The following is a 20,129-nucleotide window of genomic DNA, read 5'->3' on the forward strand; positions in this document are numbered from 1 at the left end:
ACACAAATGCCAGTCGTTTGTTTGAGAGTGAATCGTTGCTGCTGGTCCTGGTTCTGTTTCAAAAATGATTGTTGTTGTGTTGCATGTTTTCTTCAGTGCTGACTTCAAAAAATTACCAACCTTTTTGTTTGGACTTTTTCTCTTTTTAATGCCAAACCCCTCACCTAAAAATTGATATCTAATGGTTTTAAAGTAATGTTTTGGGAAATTTGTTTATTTGCTTTATTGATATTTTCACTGCTCCCAGAGGTAAATTGAAAGACAGGCGGTGCACCTAATTCAACTTTTAATAAAAACCTGTTTTGCTACAACTGAAAGCTTTCTGCTGAGGTGTGACATGCTGGTGAGGATTAGTGGGTTTTAGTTCCTTTGATTAGCTGTTAGGCTATATTTCTGGACTTTATGCTAAGCTAATTTTAACTAGCTGTACAGCTACAGGAGCAAATATACATATACAAATATACAATATATGCTTTAATTGTTTGGAAGTACATGACTGAAAAGTTCACCAATATAAAATATGTCATTTAGATTAAAGGGTGTTTTGTGACATTTTAACTTTTGTTACGAATTTAATTACAGCATATTCAGTGCATGAGTTGAATTGCAAATTTAACCCACTAATCTGATTTTTTTTTTTTCACTGCTAACTGTTGATGCCGCAACACCTGAAAGAGCGACTGTAGATGGAGCAATGCCAATCACACCCTGACCTTTTGGTTTCCTTTTTTCAGAGAGTGGAAGAGCTTCAGTCTCCAAGGGTCAAGGAGCTAAACCAACCAAACATGGTAAACATTTCTCTCTTTTCTTTGAGTAACAAAAAGAAAGCTTCCAGCTCTGTCAGAACTGCCTTAATTCCTCATGTTAGAGGTTCAATGAGGCACTGAAAGACATCAGTGTTTAATAATCAGTAAACTGTAATAATAATAATAATACAATCAGTTACTGATCAATAATAATAATAATCACCAACGTGATTACATTTAGCAGTCATTTAAGCTGCTGGTGTTACTACTGATCCTCTTTTACGAACACAAAGTCTGCCTGTTTGGTAGATTCCTCAAGTCTAAAGTTCATATATGTGTGGTGGTTGTTGTGCTTATGATACTACATGCTGTTACAGACTGTGGACCATCAGGAGTACCAAATGGGCAATGGATGAAAATCCCTAGACCTGGTAAACTGAGAGTCTCTTACTATAGTACCAGTGTGTCTTAATATGATTATCATGCACTATATTTAAAGCTCTAAAGCTCTCTGTTTTCTAAAATGTTTGCTAAGATTTCCACTGTTTCTCCATGTGAAACGTATGGCAAAAGGAAATTAAATTGTTACAGCAACCTCTTCACTCATAAATAAAAAAGTCTAAATATTAAAGGGAGTGAAAACAAGTCTTAACTTTGGTTTCTGATGTCATTTCAGATTATAACACAGGTGCTGGAGCATCTATGGGCACAAACACCAAAGGTATGTCTAATAATATATAATAATAATAAGACCATTTTGCACAGGTATAGCATTATCTTTGCTTGTTGTTCATATTGATTTCTTGAAGTTGCTTTGAGGTTATGAAGCAGGAGCAGATGCTCAAAAAGGAAATGGTGCCAACGCAGAGAGAAATACACTGTCCTCAAGTTTAAATGTCTGTGTAATACTTACAAAGGAGCTGTGTGCTTATTGGTTTAAAACATAACATTAGATCAGGCAGGTCACAAAGTCAAGGTGAGTCCCAGGTATGAGATGGAGGCTCAGGTGATCTCGTACATTACACTATTAAATGAGCTTTTGCCAGCTGATGGTTGCTCTGCATCTGCAATCCCCACTGTGCAACCCAATGCTGCAATCAGCTATCTAGTGTATTTATTGATTTATCTACCTATTTATTTCATTTGCCTACTTATTTACTTACATCCAGGACTGTTATTCAAAATAGCAATCTTCTTTGACTCAACAGTTAATCATTTAAAGCCAAACTTATCATATTTGACATATAGTCAAATCTTTGATTCTTTGAGAGTTTTACATCATAAGTGTGATTTTTCTCCCTAAAACATGATAATGTATATATGCAAATTATTATTTAACCTCTTAAGCCCTAACGCCCCCAGATACGGGGGAAAAGGCAGGAGATCGGTTAGGCGTTGGGGCTTAAGTGGTGAATCTCTTTCTTTTTTTTTAACTGTCAACATTTTTTGACAATTATTGCATGAGTCAGGCTTTAACAGGTTAAATCTGTTAACAGTGATCTTAGTTTTTAGTTTCACAAAACAATGTCAGGAATCGTAGCTTTATTTTCAAGGCGTTTATTTTGTAATTCCTCATTTACATGAATGTGTTTTCTTCCTTGGTGTACACACACACACACACACACACACACACACACACACACACACACACACAGAATTTGAATTTTCTTTTTCCAAAAGGTTTTATTGCAGGAAGCCAAATGTTCCCTGGACTTGGCAATGGATACGGAGCAGGTAATATTTGCTAGCAGTAAATGTCTTGATCACAAACAGAAAAATTTTGATGTAATTTTTAAAGTACAATCTGATTTGTGTAGAATTTGGAGTATTTGTTTTGGGGGGGGTTTGTTCTCAGCTGAAGTGAGGATATTTTTCCTGTATTCACTCAGGTTTTGGACGAGGAGGCTACCTTGGAGGTGAATATAGGAACGGACATACTTTTGGAGGTGAACTTTTAAATGGAAACGCGTTAGATTTAGTGCATTGTATCAGTGTATAAGATGATGAGTAGTTAGGCGTAAGGAAGTTTGCATCTTTAAAAATCTGCCATTGTAATTTTACTGAAATTGCTGTTTCTCTCTGGAACTGTTGGGCCATATTTTGAGTGCCATTGTTGGATATTAACAGCTAACATAGTTTATGTTTTGCTGCAGGTTATGCAAATGGCTACGGTGCAGGTTTACAGCCTGACTATGCAAGTAAGAGCATTTTATGACATTTAGTTGAGAAATGTTGTTTTGCAGAAGTTAATTTTTGTGTAAACGGCAACATTTCTCTGTGTTTCCAGGCATTGGACAAGTTGTGCCTGTTCCTGATGGCAAATCAGGTATGGTAATGAGTAATAGATAAGGGTGGGTAGTTAGTTATAGCTAAATATAAGATAATCGTGAAGTATATTAGGTAAATATGACACAAAAGGTAAATATATTCCAGTGATGCTGATTGGACAGGTAGCACAGGACAGATTCCATACAATGGAGCTCCAGTGGTTGCTGCTGGAGTAGATGGTAAGACCATGTCACCATGGGAAAAACTGATCTAAGCACGTGTGAGTAGAATATCAGACAGAGAAGAAGTCTCCTTTCTCCCGTGGAGTAAAACTTTGATTGAAATTGAAATATTTTTCATGCATTTGTGTAGGGATGAGTCAGTTTGAGCGTCAGTCGGCAGGTCTTGGTCCAAATGGAAAATTAGGCAATACATATGGTGCCTAGTAAAACTTAACATGTTCACATGTATTTTATTTTAACAAAATACAACTAATCTTTGTTTAAAATCCACAAAAAAATAAATTTTAGAGACCTATAAACAGCAGAGTTTTTCCTGTTGTTATAGGAATGAGTGAATTTGCCCTTGGTGGACAGAAACTGGGTGCTGGGAAAGGGGGAAAAAAGAAAGCACACATCTTTGAGTTTATATCTAATAACATTGTGCCTTTCTGCAATGCACAACCTTCAACCTTCAACAGTATTTGTCTCTCATTACTTATGTCCCATCTGATCACGTGTTCTGCTTGCTCTGATTCAGGTATTGGCATCGGTGGGCTGCAGTTTTCTGGGCAGCCTGTTGGTACGGGAATTAATCGTGCAGGAAAATATGGTACGTCTGTCACCGTGCTGTGGCTTGGCTGAAACTGTGCACAACAAAGAGGAAGTATAACCACACTTGTCCCATTTTTTCCAGGTTATGGATTTAGCCCCTATGGTGCTGCAGGTGACGGAAAGCCATTTGGAAAATATGGTGAGAACATATTTCTTTTAAGCAGTCTTTAAAACATACACTCACCAGATTTTAGGATTTGATTTACGTAAGTATTTGGACCTTCTGCAAAAACACTTGAAATTTAGCCCAGGCTCCAGTTTCTCTCCATCATTCCTGCGATTCAGAACATCCTCTGAATTATATAAATTCAACACACTTACTGGTACTGTTAGTGCCAACTTACACATGGATCCTATACCTGGAGACTGGCTAATCATTCTTCTAATCCAACAGGAAACACTCTCTAGTCTATCCAGAAATGAACCAGGAACCCAAGGGGAGAGGAAAATAAATTCAAAACTTACTCTTAGCTGTGAAAAGGCTTCCCGTAAAAAGGTTGTGGTCGTTTTAAACAGTTTTCTTTCCATCTATGCCAGGATATGGAGGGTTCCCCAATGGTGGACAACTACTTGGCCTTGGCAACGCTGGAAATACAGCTGGTAAATATGGTGAGTAATGACAGTCACTAAGTTCTCTTCAGTTTGAATTACCTGGTAAACATCTAAACCTCAGTCACGATCCTCTAACCATTTTTGTTTTTCTGTTTCTTGTGTTCCGCTGAAGGTTATGGAAGGCTGCCTTATGAAGCTCAACCAGCTGGACTGGGCCCGGAAACAAAATCTACTGGTAAATATGATTAAAACAAATAAAATTCATTTAAAAAAAAAAAGCCTTTTAAAAATGCTGATTGGCTTGTCGTTAAGGTGAATTTAGTTGCCACAAACAGATGGCTAACTAAAAGCTAACTAAACGGCATAATGTGTTCATTTGCATGTGATACTAATGATTCATTTTCCTCTACTTTTGAAATGACCTCGTATCACCTCATCGCTTTTCTTACCGCAGTCATCTCCTATACACGCGGCACGCCAACATCATAGAGCTCGTGCAGCTTACAAACACTGGGTGGTGCCCCTGAGCAAGCTTGCAGAAGTCAGCGAATCAGAAGAAAGTTTTTGTTGTTTTAGGGAATGGGGTCTTAAAGAGAGAGCAGGTAAATGGCTTCTCTCAAACACAAGTGCAAACCTATGAAACCTTCCTGTAAAACACAAGCGGAAAAATACAGGAATGAAAAGGATTATAATATTTAATACAGTATTTTTAAGGTAGGTGTTCCCCCTGTTTGAAATCTTTATGCTAAGCTGGGCTGAAGTTTGACTGTAGCTTAGACATGAAAGCAGCAGTGGTTTTCTAAATGAAGCTCTCAATGATGAGTCCACAAAAATGCAGACTACAATAAAGAATAAATAAACCAGAGCTGTGAAAACCACAGGGTGACAGGCTGTGCACAGAGAGGAACCACCGTACACATCCATGCATTTGTTCTTTTATTGTATTTCACTTTTTATGATTTTTCTTTTCAGGTCTGGCTGTGTCACAATATCAACCTGACCCACTCGGGCTTGGACATAATGTGAAAGGAAAATATGGTGAGACTGAGCAAACATGGTGCCACCATGTACCTGTCAGCTTTTATCTGGTTTAATTATCACCTTCATGTTTTCATCTTTGTTTAAGGTGGCGCTGAGGGTCCCTATCTACCACAGGCTGTTGGTTTTGATGGTGAAGCTAAATCTTCTGGGAAATATGGTACATAATATCTGTTTTATGTGTTTTTTTCTTTTGCTTTCTGTTTTAACTGTTTAAAATAAGATCAACTTGATGATTTGGTGATAATTTCTTAACAGATAATCAGGGAGCTTACCAGTCACAGCCTCTTGAAACTGCAGCTGAAGGTAAAACTGGTCATAACTTGTCATTAATTACCCGACCAGTCAGGCTTGAAGTGTACAAATAACTTATCTTCATTTTGGCTTAAACAGGTGCAGCAGGTTTAATTTATGAGCCCCAGCCGCTTGAGTCCAATTCAGCTAGAAAATCCTACGGTGCGTCAGAAAAAGGATTTGATCTCTGAGAGATTCACAGAACATATGGACCCCAACATCACCTGCTTCATTCATCTACTCTTTGTTTTCTTTTTTACTCACAGTGAAAGGAGAGCTGGCCACTCCAGGGCCTGCAGCTGAAGGCGTGGGGAGATTCATTGATGGATACGGTGGGCATAAAAGCTTATTCTGCATTGGTATCTGTTGTGGCTTCACTCTGCTCACGTCACTGTTCATCTGACAATTTCAGAAAACCTGGGCTACATAAATGGCCGAGTGCAACCACAAGGTAATAAAAATAAATAATAATTCTGATATTTAGGTTTACATTAATATATATTTTTTTCATGCATCTTTTCTGCCCCTTCCCCCCTTTTATGGCACTGTCTCATAGTTGCTGTGTTTCCTGCAGCCCCCACCCCCAGCCCCAACCTGGCCTATCCGTCTGTCCACTCCCGTCTCCCTGCAGAGTCTTCATTCACAGCTGACGCGATGCCCGGTGATGTTCGGCACTTCCCCGACCTAGAAGGGCCAGCCGGCCTCACGCTCGACTCAGCACCCGCTACAGAATCAGAGGGTACGACTCAGGTGTCCGAGCAACCCGATGACCTGCCACGTCAGATACACATCCAGCAGCATCTCAAACTGCATTTTCAGCCACAAGGTAAGGCCTGAAGGCTTTAGACACTTCTGCACAGACCATCCAGTCTATATTTCTGCTCTTGTCTTTCTCCCAAGTGTTGACATTTTGTCACACTGTCATCAAAAAAAGGGAGTGTGGAAGCTAATTGTAAAAGTACATTTCGTCATAGTTGTAGTCCTTCTGCATTCGATTTATTTAGTTCAGTCTGTGTACCAGCTGCATGGCTGTTGAATCACTACATATTAAATAATAAAATTGAATATTTCTGTCTGTTTAGGAGCAAAGGACAACAAATATGAACTGAATGGCTTCTTTGGGGATACTGGGCATCAAGGTGAGAACAGACCTGTTTTTTCCTATGTGCTGTATTTATCTTAACCAGCCTGCTCACCTTTCTCCTGTATTCTTGCCCCCTCCCACAGGTTAGCTCTACTGAGAACAACAAATTGAATCTCTCTTAATTGTTGCTGTTGTATGTGATATAATATAATAGTGATAATTTGGTGTCTTGTTTAGTTTTGTCCTTCACGTTTTTGTCCCATGTTTACTGTTATCCTTACAACTGAAATGTAATTTTGTTTAGCATTTTTAATAGCCCCTCAAATTAGTTGAAATATTTCTAAAAACAATAACTCCATCTAATTTATTTTACATGAGAAATTCTTTTTTACTACTTGTGGCAATCATGTGTTTGTTATTGTACAGTATTTGAGTTATTAAAACTACCAAAAGAACCTCAATGTGGAAGTTGTTTCTTTACTGACCTGTGCATGTTTTACACACACTGCTGGCTCTGTAATTTGCAAACCTGTTTTCAAATAATAAGTGGACACAATAAGGAATCGTCAGTGCTGGTTAAGAGTCACGAAGAAAACAACCGCCCAGTAAGGATTTGTAATCCTTGAGCCTGGTGCAGTTGTAGGCAAACGTGAGTGACAGAAGCACACATGCAATACTGTACATAAGGGAAGTACTTCTGTTTTGTTAAAGTGCGTTACGTAAACCATGAAGCTGGTTAGGTGTGAGTCAGTTACAAGGGAGGAGCAGCTGCAGAAGTGCACATGGCTTTTTCTGGGGGATTACCCAGCTTAGGAATAAAGGCCGTGCGCTGATTGGTCCAAAATCATGCCACTTAGCCAGCTCAACAGGTTGCTTGCATGGACTTATACCTGTCCAATGATGGGTTTTGAGGACCAGAGTTTCTGGCTGGTCGTAGTCAAGACCAGCCCGGGAGTCCCGAGTGCGCCCTTTTTATGATCTAAATGGTGAGGAAGCTAAATGTGAGGGCACTGGCTACAGGAAGTCATGATGGTGCTTTACAAAGGACCGCGGCTCTTGGACTTTGCAAAGGCTCCTGCTCACCTTCAGTTCAACAAATATGTCCTGACGGGTTACCGGCCGGTGTCCACAGCTGAAGAGTGCGTCAGGAGCCTCTTCTACATGCACAATGAGCTGGGGAACATCTACACACACGGTAAGTCCAGCAGTTATGCTTCTTTCAACTGGTGCATACATGCCTAAACTTTATTCTGGACTTAATAAGAAAATGCCATTGCAGCCGTTCTTACTATACCTGAATCATCATTGAAATATATTTTTACACTTTATACGCAAAGCAAGTTTCTCTCACCTTGAATCGTATTAACCCGCAAACTAAACAGGCCACGCATGTCAACTCTCACTTATGGCCAGATACAAACACACTTGATAAGGATGGGTAATGAGGATATGGGGTATTAGCTGTAATCTGCCCTGGGAATCAGAGCCCTGACAGTGTCCACTGGTTAACTGGGCCGTTGAAGGTGACCGACACCTCTGATCTGTAAATGCCCATACGGATCTTGAGTGAAGCATCCAAAGACGACTTTGCACAGATTCTGAGCTGCTGTAGAATAAGATATGTGTTAAGAAATCTTTAAAACTTCTGGTTTTAATGTGAAACTTTTCAAGGCTGGCTCATGGAAAAAAACTGCAAAAAAGGGAAACTGGTCCATGCACAAACTAGAAACTTCATAGCCTTGAACTTCAGTAGGCCTTGTCGTCTTCTTGCCCCATTTTCAACATGGCTATCCCATAAGTTCATTAAGCCTAACACTCTTACTAAGGGGAAGTGAAGCGTATTAGCATTAGAGTGCTGCTCGAGCTTCTCTATGTATGTAACCAACTACTCATTTCTAGTAAAAATTACAATTAGACAGAGGAACAGTTTCGGTCCATTGAATTCCTCATATTGTTCTGCAACAGGCGGTACTTCTATGTGTTGCACTAAGGTACTGTGTTTAAAATGCCACTATAAATTAAGCTGACACTAACCTACAGCAGTGGCACATACCTCAAAATACTCAACAAATTATTTTTATATTCTGCAGATTTCAGAAAAATAATGATGTTCTTTTTCCATCTTCCTGTCATTTCAGGAATTCCTTTCTTCCTTTTCCTGGTGCTGCTACCTTTTAGTATCCCCTGGAAGGAGGTGGACAGCATCTGGATATGTGTTGTCCACTATCTGGCCTGCCTCTGTCCCACCATGGGATCAGTGGTCTACCATTTGTTCATGAACCACGTGGGAGGAGAACACGTGTACGACACGCTGCTCTCCCTGGACATGGTCGGCGTCTGCCTAGTTAACACCCTCGGTAGGTTGATGAAAGAAAGTAAATGTAACCGCAGAGATTGCTCCTGATGCTAAGACCGGGACCAGAGGGGCTTACTGGTCATAACTAAGATGTTTTCAAGTTTTAAGTTTCTGGAATTCAAGCCATTAACAAGCATTGATAAGTTACAACAAAATTTTAGAAATGCTGAATACTATGGTTTTGATACAATTCAGGGGTGCCCCTGCATCCACATTTCTTTCTTTTAAAATCTATCCATATATCTTCTAATTCTTATCCGGGTCCAGGTTGCAGGGGTACCGGTGTTAGTAGATACCCACCTCCTCCAGTTCTTCTTGGGAGACACCAGGGCATTCCCTAAGCCAACTAAGAGATAATCTTTTCTGGTCAGCCTCAGAGCTTCCTCACAGTGGGACATACCTGAATCACTTCACCAAGGAGGTCCCCAGGAGGCATGCTAGTCAAATACCTGAACCAAATCAACTGGCCTCTTTTGATGTGGAGTAGCAACTCTCTCTAGCAGTAGTCCCACCAACGACCAAGTTTTTAACCCTTTAGTCTAGATGTCGGAGTATTGAGGATTGTCTGATTAGCAGACCTCAAAGCTCTGACAGGAGTGTGAACGTGAATAAGAATGGACAAAATACTGTGGTGGTCTTAAAAACAACCAATTAAGTCTTCAGGCAGATTAAAGATATTAAACATTAAACAGTTCCTCCCAGAATCACTTAAGTCGGTCAATAAGCCTAAAAGTCTCATGTAAAGTCTTTTGCAAAGATAGTTCAAGCCTACATAAAAAGTCAAAGTCAAGCCTCATTTAACAGTGCATGGGATTATCCACAACTTTAAGGCTAGACCTCAATAAATATCAGACTGATTGCCATAAAGTTTGTGTTTTTCAGAGGAACCCTGGATCACTCCTGATTTTTTCCTTTAGTTCGACCTAATGGTTAACATTTTCTTCTGAAAAACAACAGCAAAAATAACAAGATACCAAACAATTTTTAGTGTTGACTAAAAATAACCATGCTGACAACAATGCCAGTAACAGCAACCTTGCATTATCTCTCCAGGGGCAATTCCTATCATTCATATCACCCTCCTCTGCTACCCAATCGTGCAACAGACTGCCTTGCTGGTCTATATCCTCCTGTCAGCCCACGGGATCTACTGTGCCACCACTGCCCGCACTAACGTCCGGCGCCTGCAATCGTTTGTCTGGCAGGCCTTGTTCCGTTTCAGCCTCTTCCTGTTTCGGGTTTATGGCAGCGGGGTAGGAAGCCCAAATTCCCTGCGTCTCTTTGTCATCATGGACTGTTTAGCTTTACTGGGAGGGCTTGTCAACATTGTCCAGATCCCTGAGCGCTTCAAACCAGGATTGTTTGACAACTGGGGCAACAGCCACCAGATAATGCATGTCATGGTTATCTGTTCAATTATCTACCTACACTGGGGCACACTGGAGGATTTAGCCTGGATTAAGAGCTACCAGTGTCCTGCTGAGTGATGCCAAGTGCAGCTAGTTCACGCATGCTTGCAGTCAAGGCTACACTTGAATTTAGCATTCAGTGAGGGAGGAGTATATGGAGGGCCGAAACTGCCAAAATCAATACTCATATATATATATATATATATATATATTAAAATATTAAAGAAATATGCCATTAACTGCCCAAAAATAACTACTGTAAATTAATATAGCCATTAATACGTTTATAAAATCAGATATAAAAATAAATGTTTTGATTTATTTCCATATTTCCATTTGTATTCCCCCATTTATTTACCTTCCCATTTAATTTTCAATGTATAATTTCTCTAATTACCTAACTTATCAATTTATTTAATTTTCTAGCTAACTAGTTTAGCTAGCTTTAGATAACCCCACTCTAGGTAACGTAACTACGTTAGCTAACTTAGCTAGCCTATCTAAAGTAGCTAGCTTTAGTTAGAAGTTACATTCACACTTATTTAATCACAGCCCCTTATTCAGATAATGAAGCAGAAGTGCTTCAATAAATCTGACAATTAAATACTGATGTGTATAAAATAAGGTTGAAAAATGCAAAGGGGAAAAAAGTCCCCACAAAAAACCCCTATTCTTAAATGTAACGTTTACATAAAAAGCTAAATTAAAAGGGAAAGTCAATAAATATGAAGTTAATATACAGAAGCAAATTGTGTTTTTTTTCTTAAAGTTACATTTAAAAAAATGCACTTTAGTCCTAGCTGCTGAAATTCTTCACAGGGGAAGTTCATAATTTGACATTTTGCCAAAGAAGAATAAGAGGAACCTACAGTGTTCTAACTGTAAATCACATCATTGTATCTAATTGAAAATCCTGAACATACTTGATTTATAGAGGTCGATATGCAGTAGTTTGGGGTGTAATGCCCTTAAATAGTTTTTTAAATGAAAGAAAAAAATAACTGTGAGAAAGAAAATATCTATTTTTATATCTTGGTCCAATCTGTATTTAACCCATGAATGGTGATAAACGAGAGCAATAACAGGAGTAGTTGCATGCTTCTGCTGTTTAATTGCAAGAAAGATATATTGTATGTACACTTGACTCAAGAAGTCACTGATTTTGCTATTGCTATCATTTAAAATGAATGGGTTTTTGTGACTTGGCAAAAAAAAAAAAATGTTAGATTCATCTTACTGCCCTTCTTGTGAATTGAGGATTTTCGGTCTTTAGCTTAAAAACCATCAAAACTGCATCAAAATTAAGTGAATTTATGGCCACTTTAGAAAATCAGGCATGTTCATTTGATTTGTAAAAGATGTGGCTGTTACAGGGGTGGAATTTCTCACGACTCGTTGTTTCATAACACATTGAACATTCCCATGTTTATCTGCAAAACTGAGGGTGGGTATCGGGAGAAGTCTGGGGTGTTTGTGTGGATCAGTCTTCATCTGAGCTACTGTTGTCCTCGGCGTCTGAAAGGTCGGCGATGGGAAACCGCAATATGGCAGCCACCCCGCTCAGCTGAGTCAGTTCTGGTGAGACAGTCCAGAATAAATCAAAAGGTGACACATCCTGTACTGCGGACTGGCTTTATATTTAATTATAAAAATCCAATCGGTGCAGTTGTAGCACAAATTCTTGACTTCTTATTTGAGTAAGACATCAATAAAGAGTGAGATTATCACTTTATGTGTGTGGCGTCATCAATTCACTGAGTCCAACTGACAGCGGTAAATTAATCCTACGCTTTATTTTTCATTATTTTACTCTTATTAGTGATTTCATGTTAAGTAACAAACCCTGCAGAAAAAAAGGTGCAGAGAAATGCTCCCATTTGTTTCAGTGGTGCTCCGACAGGGATGACCATACAGGCCAGATACAGTTTTTTGAGGCTTAAGTGATGTAGCTATACATCAACAAAACCAGTGCAGAAGAGGAGAACAAATTAGCAGACATGGATTTAAACCATGATGGTATCAGATTAAAAAAAAAATCCTATGCAATCCATTGCAAATGTTCATGAGAAATCAAATCCAGAAGAAAATGCTAAAAAAAGTTAAGAGGCATTTTTTTAGAAGTTGCCTGATGTAGTTCAAAAACTGTATATTAACATCAACTGTAAGGTTCACATATGAACAACAAGAGCATTTTTAGGTTGTGGCCCAACCCTCCAATATATCCAGATCTGGGACCAGCAATAGAAGAAGACCAGATTGTCACCCCTAGGCGCAAGTAATTGCTAACAGTTAACCGACTAATGTTAACGTAATGACAGCAGTTCAATACTTTAGTGCTGTTGCAGTTTTCCTAAAGTCTTGTTCAGGTTCATGAACTTCAACTACTTCAGCTTTTAGCGAGGGACAGGACTGTGAGAAGTTACTTGTCAAACTGAGGAAGTAAAGATGGCACTGTTGGTATCAGTACTGTGGCTGTAGTGATAGTAATGGGAATCTATGGGGGATTTTTTTTACGCATTGAAAACAAACGTGACAGGACATCAAGTTGAAAAACGACAGCTCCTTAGAGCCTGAGAGAGCTAAAGAGTTAACTTCAACTACAGGAAGGGAGCAATAACTTACGTTCACCCGAAACGTGAAGGCTTGAGAATATTCTGCATGGAAAAGAGAGAAAAAGTACTTTAAACATGTTCTAGCCAGCATGTAAATCTACAGGAGCCTGCATTTCTACTTTTAACAAAATTGTCACATATAGTACATAACAAAAATTCAGTTTTTAAGTCTACAAACATAGTATTTACAAAGTTACCTGACAGTGCCACCATTGTCTCTCACATTGTCCACCAAGCGAACGTAGCGACTCCTGGTGGGGATATCCTGATGCCTGACAAAACAAATTAAGCATTGAAATTGGGAGAACGGTGGGCCCGTAATGACGATTTTAAGGATATCCTCTTTTTTTTTTATAACATAGAAGTCCCAGAAAGCTGTCATAAATCAAGTGTTTAAAGAAGAGCAGTCTAAAGACTGACTGCTCGGAGCGTATACATGTACATATGCTGACGTCATTATTTGATCCTGGCTGTGTTCAGTATGTGCATCCACCCTAGTAACGTTATATTGATATGACAAAAATAAAAACACAGAAAGGAAAAGTTCTTTGAACGTACTCATCAGTATGTTAGTGAACATGTTACACATAAACAACAGCAGCAACGAGGCAGAATAACACTGCCTGTCAAAAGCATCCCTCATGCACACCTACCTGAACAACTTGTCGCTTACCAACAAGGTGTCGACAGCGAGGGCCTCAGCAGCTTTCTCCACATGAGCGAGGCTGTGAGGATGCAAAGATATGCAGGTTGTTTATAATCAGTGTTAACAATATAAGTTAACTGTTACATTCCATCATCAAGCACGCACCCGTAGAAGGCTCGGTCAGGCTCATGCTGCAGCATTTTATAGAAGTCCTCCAGGGCTTTCACCTCTCCGGCTGCCTGAGGAGCAAGATACAAAACAACAGGTCAAAATTATTTATGTCTCCAGTGAAAATAATTCATAATTCCACACAGATTAATACAATTTATAATAAAAAAATGTGTTTTTTGCTCAGAGTTTAAAAAGCTGTGTGCACAGTTTAGCAATCATATGCACAAATATGCACAAACTCTTAAATCACAGGATGCATAGTCACCTTCGTATCAGACAGCCTATTTGTCACAGTGGGGTCAGAAAGGACTTCTGCAAAACAACCGTTGTCTCAGTGAGTTTGCACCTTATGATGAGATCAATTTCATTTCGCTGTCAAGTGGCAGCAGCTCCTACCTTTGAGTGAGTACTTATGACCTGACGATGAGTGGACCAGCATGAATTTGGGCCGATTCTCCTGCAGGATCTTGTTGTCCTGCCGTACCGCCTCATTAAAGAGGTAGGTCGTAAACTGGTCCTTCACATAGCCCGGGCTGGCCACCAGGATGCACTTCACAACTGGCAGAAAGTAAGAAAGAAAAAAATCTAAATCTCAACTCTTTTTAAATGATATCTTCTGCAAAGAGAAACTACCTGAACCAGCAGTTTACATCCACATCTGTCTAGATTTATATATGTAGTAAAACACAGAAGCAATTTAATAAAAGGTTTTATGTTTACAGGAAAATAGAGGTTACTACTCTAAAACATGTATGATCCCACTGAAAAATATCCAGTGAGAGTGAAAAGTCTTCTTAAGTTATAACATTAATAAACAGTTTCAGGAACAAAACACAATGGTGCACATCACCATGAATGAAAGCTTCACAGCAAACATTAAACTGGAACTGTTACAATAAGTTAAAAAAAAAGGCAGAAGTGTCTACGTGCACACAACAGCCTTACCATCAAAATTGATGTGACGGAGAATGGCTTGCATCACAGCTTCATAAAACTTCTCCAGTCCCTGCAAACAGACACTTTGACAGTAAGCACACAGGATGAAAAACTCTCTCAGTGTTACATCCCCAAAGAAAGGGGACAACCAAATTTTTTGTTACACTATCACAGAAATATCACAGAAAACAAACAAAAAAACTGAGGTTGACTTCCTGAGGCTAAAGAGAAATGTAATCCACTTGAACTCCACTCAATCCCATTTAAAAACATTTAAATGTATTTGAATATGTATATCTGCCTACTTTGTTTTAGTCAGTAAGCTCTTAACTCCCATGACATCTACACCAAAACACTCATGCAATATGAAAATTATAATTGGGTTGGCACACTGTGTACATTTTAGCTGTATCTTCATATTCAGATTTGGCACTGTGCCCTTTTCAAAACGTCACTTCATTCCCGTTTGCTTGCTTTTAGAGCTCCCGATTCGCTAACAGCTGATCAGTTGCCTATAAATCACTTTTACCTTGTCGTGCTGTGTGCAGCTTCCTTTTCTCTTACGGGGAATGGTGACTTCCACTTTTGCACGAAGCAGCGTCATGGCAGGTGTCACGAGCACCAGGTTGGCCAGGCCTTCCTGCATTACCACAGCAGCCACATCTGCCCTCTGGGTTGGGTCACATGCCTGATCTAAAACGTAGACAATGATATAATGGAAACAAAAAGAAGAAGTTATATTTAAAACGTAATTGACAAAATTTCCAACATCTTCTATGGTGGTTTTCCAAATAAAGTGTTCGGTGATTTTATTGACTCGGCTTACAATTTTTGCCATCTGGAAAAAGCTTTTCACTGCTTGACCAGAATTTTAAAAAGAAAAGGTCTTTGTTTTGTTTATGACTGTTTATTTCAAGAATAAAAAAGGTTGATATAAAAATAGTAAAAGCTACTTTGAGCTGATCTTTTATTCGCCTGCTGAGATCGAACTGTGGACCCTTGTTGCGTGAATGTGTAAACCCCTACACTATGGAGTAAAATTTGTAATGGACGATTAACTCAAAGTATATCTTATAAGAGAACTGTTGACAGCCTGTTGAATTTGAACAAATCTGAATAAAATGAGAAAACTAGCCAAACAGCTGCAGAAATTTTGAGAACAGTTACCAAAGCCAAGAAATTTCTATCTGCTATAATCAGTTCAATTTTATTTATTTAGTGTCAAATCACAACAACTGTCACCTTTATGTTGTAAGGTTAAGACCCTTCAATATTAGAGAGAAAACCCCCAAAAATCAGATAACCCCCTATGAGCAAGGACTTGGTGACAGTTGGAAGGAAAAACTCCCTTTTAACAGGAAGAAATCTGCAGCAGAACCAGGCTCAATGAGGGGCAGCCATGTTCATCAGAAAACAAGATTTTGAGAGATTTTAAGAAAGGTAAGTAAGATATATATATATATATATACACTATATGTATGTATTTATATACAGCTTAAGAGTCTTTGTGATTAGTTGTAGTAGGAAGTACATGCTTTAAACAGTAGCAGTAAACAGTTTATAGTTGTTTTGGTGGTCGGAGTACTGAGGTAGCATCTGCTTACCAATTCTATCCAGCACGACGCTGTCCCAGTTCTTTTTAGCCAGAGTGAACTTCCTGTTGAGCTCAAGCTCAATAGTGTGATAAGCCCCCATCTGAAGAGCAAAAAAATACAACACAATCACAACTACTTTTCATTTCAAACACAAGTTAGCCTGCATCCCAGGGTTGGGTGGTACGTCAGATTAAATCGGTTAATTTCTGCTTTTGTGCAACATGACAAAGTTATAAAATCAGAGACCGTAAAAGACAGAAACATTGGTTCTTGAGACAGCTGTTGATGGGGGAGCTTTCTTGGTGAAAAGTAAACAGACAAACCTACGATGCTCTATAAAAGTAAAAAAACAAAAAAACAAAACACAACCTAAAAATCAGATACCGGTAATGGATCTGGTGTCAAGAAGAAAACCACAGCAGAAAAGCAGCTGACATTAGTTGCTTCGTTTTGGTGTCACTTATTTTTTTATAATTTTTTTGCCTGTCCCGTTTGGCTCTTTTGCCATCAGAATTATTGTCTGAAGGCAAAAAGAGAAGCCCAACGGAATTACTTTACCAAGTGGACCATCCCTGCCTTGCCGTATTGGTCCATTTGATTGACCTTTGTTGTTATTATTTATTTATTTTATTTTATTTTCAGTTGTTACAGACAGGACAGACATGACCGGGGGGGGGGGGGGGAAACAAAGACAGCGGGGAAGAGGAATAGTGATGAAGGGCAAAGAAAGGAGAAAAGAGGGGGGGGGGGGCAAAAAAAATACATATCTCTATATATATATCATCTGGATAATATATCATAATAATATATCATTATTATGCAGCACGTAAGATTTACAGCACACAGTGTTCTTTGAGATAGGAGCCAAAAAGGGTGTATTTTGTGTCTGTGAGCACCTGTGTGTACACCTGTGAGAATGAGCGCGCTTGTATTTAAAAGGTTCCTTCATGTAATGATCTGCTAGAGCAGGGGTGTCAAACTCAAATACACAGTGGGCCAAAATTCAAAACTGGAACAAAGTCGCGGGCTAACGCTAATATTTATTGAAATATATTTATTCCTCCAGATATAAGAATGAATCTTTTCTTATAGACTCAAACACGTTTTGCTGAAAAACTGAATATGGAACAAGCAAAGCTTAATACTAAACAATATATATATATTAGCTGTATAATACCAGTAGGCCAGCTCTAATAGTAATTTGGTATGGCTTGGCCCGCGGGCCAGAGTTTGACACCTATGTGCTAGAGGGTGTGGGGAGCCACAGCCCTGACCTCCAGGGCATGAAACAGGTATGGAGGAGCTCAAGGCTCCAGACATCTCCAGACATTTTGGTGTCACTTATAATAAAAGACAGACGATGCTTTTTATGTCAGTCCTGACATAACCCCACTGACACAGTGGAACAACCAGTCTTCACTCAGATGCTGGAAAATAAGTATGGAGTCTGGTCTAAACCATTTTCCAAAGGCTGCATTGACTCCTGCTATTGCTAGCCAGCTGATCCTACTGTTCTTCGCTACAACGTGCAGAATATGTAAAAGGTGCCAATGATGTCGTTGTATTGTCCACAGACGGAGGGCAAGTGCATTTTTTTTAAATTTCAGACAGGTTCATATAGGAAACAGAAAATAAAAATAGTAAATATTTCACCCAGCCCATTTACCAGAGTGTTTATAAATCTCAGACCTTGACATATTGGTTCTCCTCTATATTAGTTCCCTTTACTCTCAGCTGGCAGGCCTGGGTGTCGAAGTCGATAGTCTCCACACACAACGTCAGAGTAGTTCGGACTCTCGAGCTGCCCACGCTTCCTGTAGGGGACTCGGTCTGCACCTTTCTGTAGGAAAAGGACAGAAGCCGAAGCTTTAGTTGCTGCACTGATGATGAGCTGTGTATTTTTCAGAACAAAACACTAAGGTAGAAGAGTAATGCTGAAAGCTATAACAATCCTTGAATAACACAGAATGACTATAATAAACACAACTTCACGCCGGTGTCAGAGCATCGCTCCACACACTGAGTCACAAAGAGGCATAAACTTGAGTTACAGCTACATCAATGCTGCCTGAGGGATGTGGGTGTTTTTTTGTTTGTTTGTTTGCTTGAACATTGTGGTATATCAACTACAATGATCCCACCAACACTGAATGGAATACCGATACAAATACTCAAAAATGGAAACTTGCACCGCAGATATAACTAGAACTTTTATTAAAGATTATAGGTGGAGGGGAAAAATTGACGTGGTGATATTGTATTGTTACACGAAGACTAAATGTGATATTTTATTGAATAAATTCCGATACTCTAGGAATACTACAAACAAGAGGCCTGATCCCATGCGCCACCATCCTGAGACAATGTTAGCTTAGTTTGACCGAGTGACTTACTATCATAATGGAGGACGTGTGGTCTAATTAATATCTACCTTAATTAGATAATATCAAAATTCATACAATAATCAGGATACATGAATACCGTATATTTCTAAAGTATTTCTACAAAGCAGTCTTGCACACACAACCTTTCTTTTGCAACTTAATTGTTGCAGTGAGTGTCTAATCTTTAACTTCTTTTGCCAGCATATTTTACAAACCCATGAAATGAAGAAAAAAATGAAGAAATCTGCATTATTACAGGGCTTCACCTGTGTCTTTGTGTAATATATTGATTATTACCTGATAGTCGAGGCTCTTAAGCTGTCCCCCACTTGGAGCAGGTTGTAGGTATGCCACATATCCTCCGCCTCCTCGGGCACCAGAGTCACCTGACTGAATGAAGCGTTGGTGATCAATAAGCCAGGATCTGCACTCGTGTGGTTTTGGTATACAATTTTTTTAAAAATAGATATGCTCCCAATTTAAGATGCGAAGGTGGTAAAATGGCACAGGAATTCCCAAAGTACATAGTGTGTATTACTATATTTATTTACACAAGTTTGTTTGGTTTACTCCCTAAGGTGTGGTTTGTCAATTCAGTCTGTAAAGCTAAAGCTAAACCAGAAGTTGTAACATGTTAGTAAAGGTTCAGTTTTAACACATACTAAGACTAAATGGTCGGTTGACTTACTAATACAAAACCCACACCTCTCCCGTTCGCTGAGTGTACACGGGAATGCAACTCACTACACTGACACATGTATAGTCAGCTACAACACAGCAAGCTGGTTAGCCTACTAGCATTAGCCATCAGCGCTCACTCACCCGGCATTATCTTTCTCAATATCTTTATGGAGCAACTTCATGGTTGGATGATTGTATGATACAAACCGAATTATTAGTGTAAAATATATAGGTTAGCAGCTGTCCGGCTAAGGGACATGTTTATCTCTTAGTGAAATAACAAATTAGCCAAGCCATCTCCCAACTTTACAATGAATCACTCGCTGCGTGTTGCCAGGCGCTGGGACATTGCGTCAGCGCCCAAATACGTCGCCTGTTCTTCCAATCATGGTCACTTCCGTGGGAGTAGCTTTTGCTGCGCAACAAATACGAAACTAATACAAACACGCTGTTTGAGTAAACGCGAAAAATGTGCTTTTTTCTAGTCTTCACTCATAAAGTCTTTAATTTACAGTAGCCTAAAC

General features: G+C 39.2%; 4 protein-coding genes across 6 annotated transcripts; 3 read left to right on the top strand and 1 right to left on the bottom strand.

The window, feature by feature from the left end:
- The first annotated feature begins 652 nt into the window (after positions 1 to 652).
- LOC120718189 (glycine-rich cell wall structural protein 1.8-like) lies at positions 653 to 4,255 on the top strand. Its single transcript, XM_040006613.1, has 9 exons — positions 653 to 1,177; positions 1,423 to 1,467; positions 2,427 to 2,480; positions 2,636 to 2,692; positions 2,900 to 2,944; positions 3,034 to 3,072; positions 3,774 to 3,845; positions 3,930 to 3,986; positions 4,242 to 4,255. The coding sequence occupies exons 1-9, from the start codon at positions 1,102 to 1,104 to the stop codon at positions 4,253 to 4,255; spliced, it is 459 nt and encodes a 152-aa protein (XP_039862547.1). The 5' UTR covers positions 653 to 1,101.
- On the top strand, positions 4,162 to 7,162 carry LOC120718173. 2 transcript variants are annotated; one of them, XM_040006590.1, is made up of 11 exons: positions 4,162 to 4,456; positions 4,572 to 4,634; positions 5,372 to 5,437; positions 5,526 to 5,597; positions 5,696 to 5,743; positions 5,831 to 5,893; positions 5,998 to 6,063; positions 6,144 to 6,182; positions 6,306 to 6,557; positions 6,814 to 6,870; positions 6,959 to 7,162. In XM_040006590.1, the coding sequence occupies exons 1-11, from the start codon at positions 4,378 to 4,380 to the stop codon at positions 6,961 to 6,963; spliced, it is 810 nt and encodes a 269-aa protein (XP_039862524.1). In that variant the 5' UTR covers positions 4,162 to 4,377; the 3' UTR covers positions 6,964 to 7,162. The 2 variants fall into 2 exon arrangements, with proteins under 2 accessions (XP_039862524.1, XP_039862523.1); XM_040006589.1 differs by lacking the exon at positions 6,959 to 7,162 and having other exon boundaries at positions 6,814 to 6,920.
- A 467-nt stretch (positions 7,163 to 7,629) lies between these two features.
- Positions 7,630 to 11,840, top strand: LOC120718174 (progestin and adipoQ receptor family member 4-like). The gene is made up of 3 exons (XM_040006592.1): positions 7,630 to 8,010; positions 8,954 to 9,172; positions 10,225 to 11,840. The coding sequence occupies exons 1-3, from the start codon at positions 7,842 to 7,844 to the stop codon at positions 10,656 to 10,658; spliced, it is 822 nt and encodes a 273-aa protein (XP_039862526.1). The 5' UTR covers positions 7,630 to 7,841; the 3' UTR covers positions 10,659 to 11,840.
- Positions 11,669 to 20,055, bottom strand: pelo (pelota mRNA surveillance and ribosome rescue factor). Of its 2 annotated transcripts, none has more exons than XM_040006586.1 (13): positions 19,747 to 20,048; positions 19,222 to 19,314; positions 18,230 to 18,380; positions 16,550 to 16,640; positions 15,475 to 15,638; positions 14,955 to 15,015; positions 14,406 to 14,567; positions 14,275 to 14,321; positions 14,004 to 14,077; positions 13,846 to 13,917; positions 13,390 to 13,464; positions 13,203 to 13,234; positions 11,669 to 12,155 (listed from the first exon to the last, which is right to left on the bottom strand). In XM_040006586.1, the coding sequence occupies exons 1-13, from the start codon at positions 19,785 to 19,787 to the stop codon at positions 12,061 to 12,063; spliced, it is 1,158 nt and encodes a 385-aa protein (XP_039862520.1). In that variant the 5' UTR covers positions 19,788 to 20,048; the 3' UTR covers positions 11,669 to 12,060. The 2 variants fall into 2 exon arrangements, with proteins under 2 accessions (XP_039862520.1, XP_039862521.1); XM_040006587.1 differs by having other exon boundaries at positions 12,038 to 12,155; positions 13,866 to 13,917; positions 19,747 to 20,055.
- Between the last annotated feature and the right edge of the window lie 74 nt (positions 20,056 to 20,129).

This window comes from Simochromis diagramma, unplaced genomic scaffold, assembly GCF_900408965.1.
Source record: "Simochromis diagramma unplaced genomic scaffold, fSimDia1.1 OVJJ01000518.1, whole genome shotgun sequence".
Lineage (NCBI taxonomy): Eukaryota > Metazoa > Chordata > Actinopteri > Cichliformes > Cichlidae > Simochromis > Simochromis diagramma.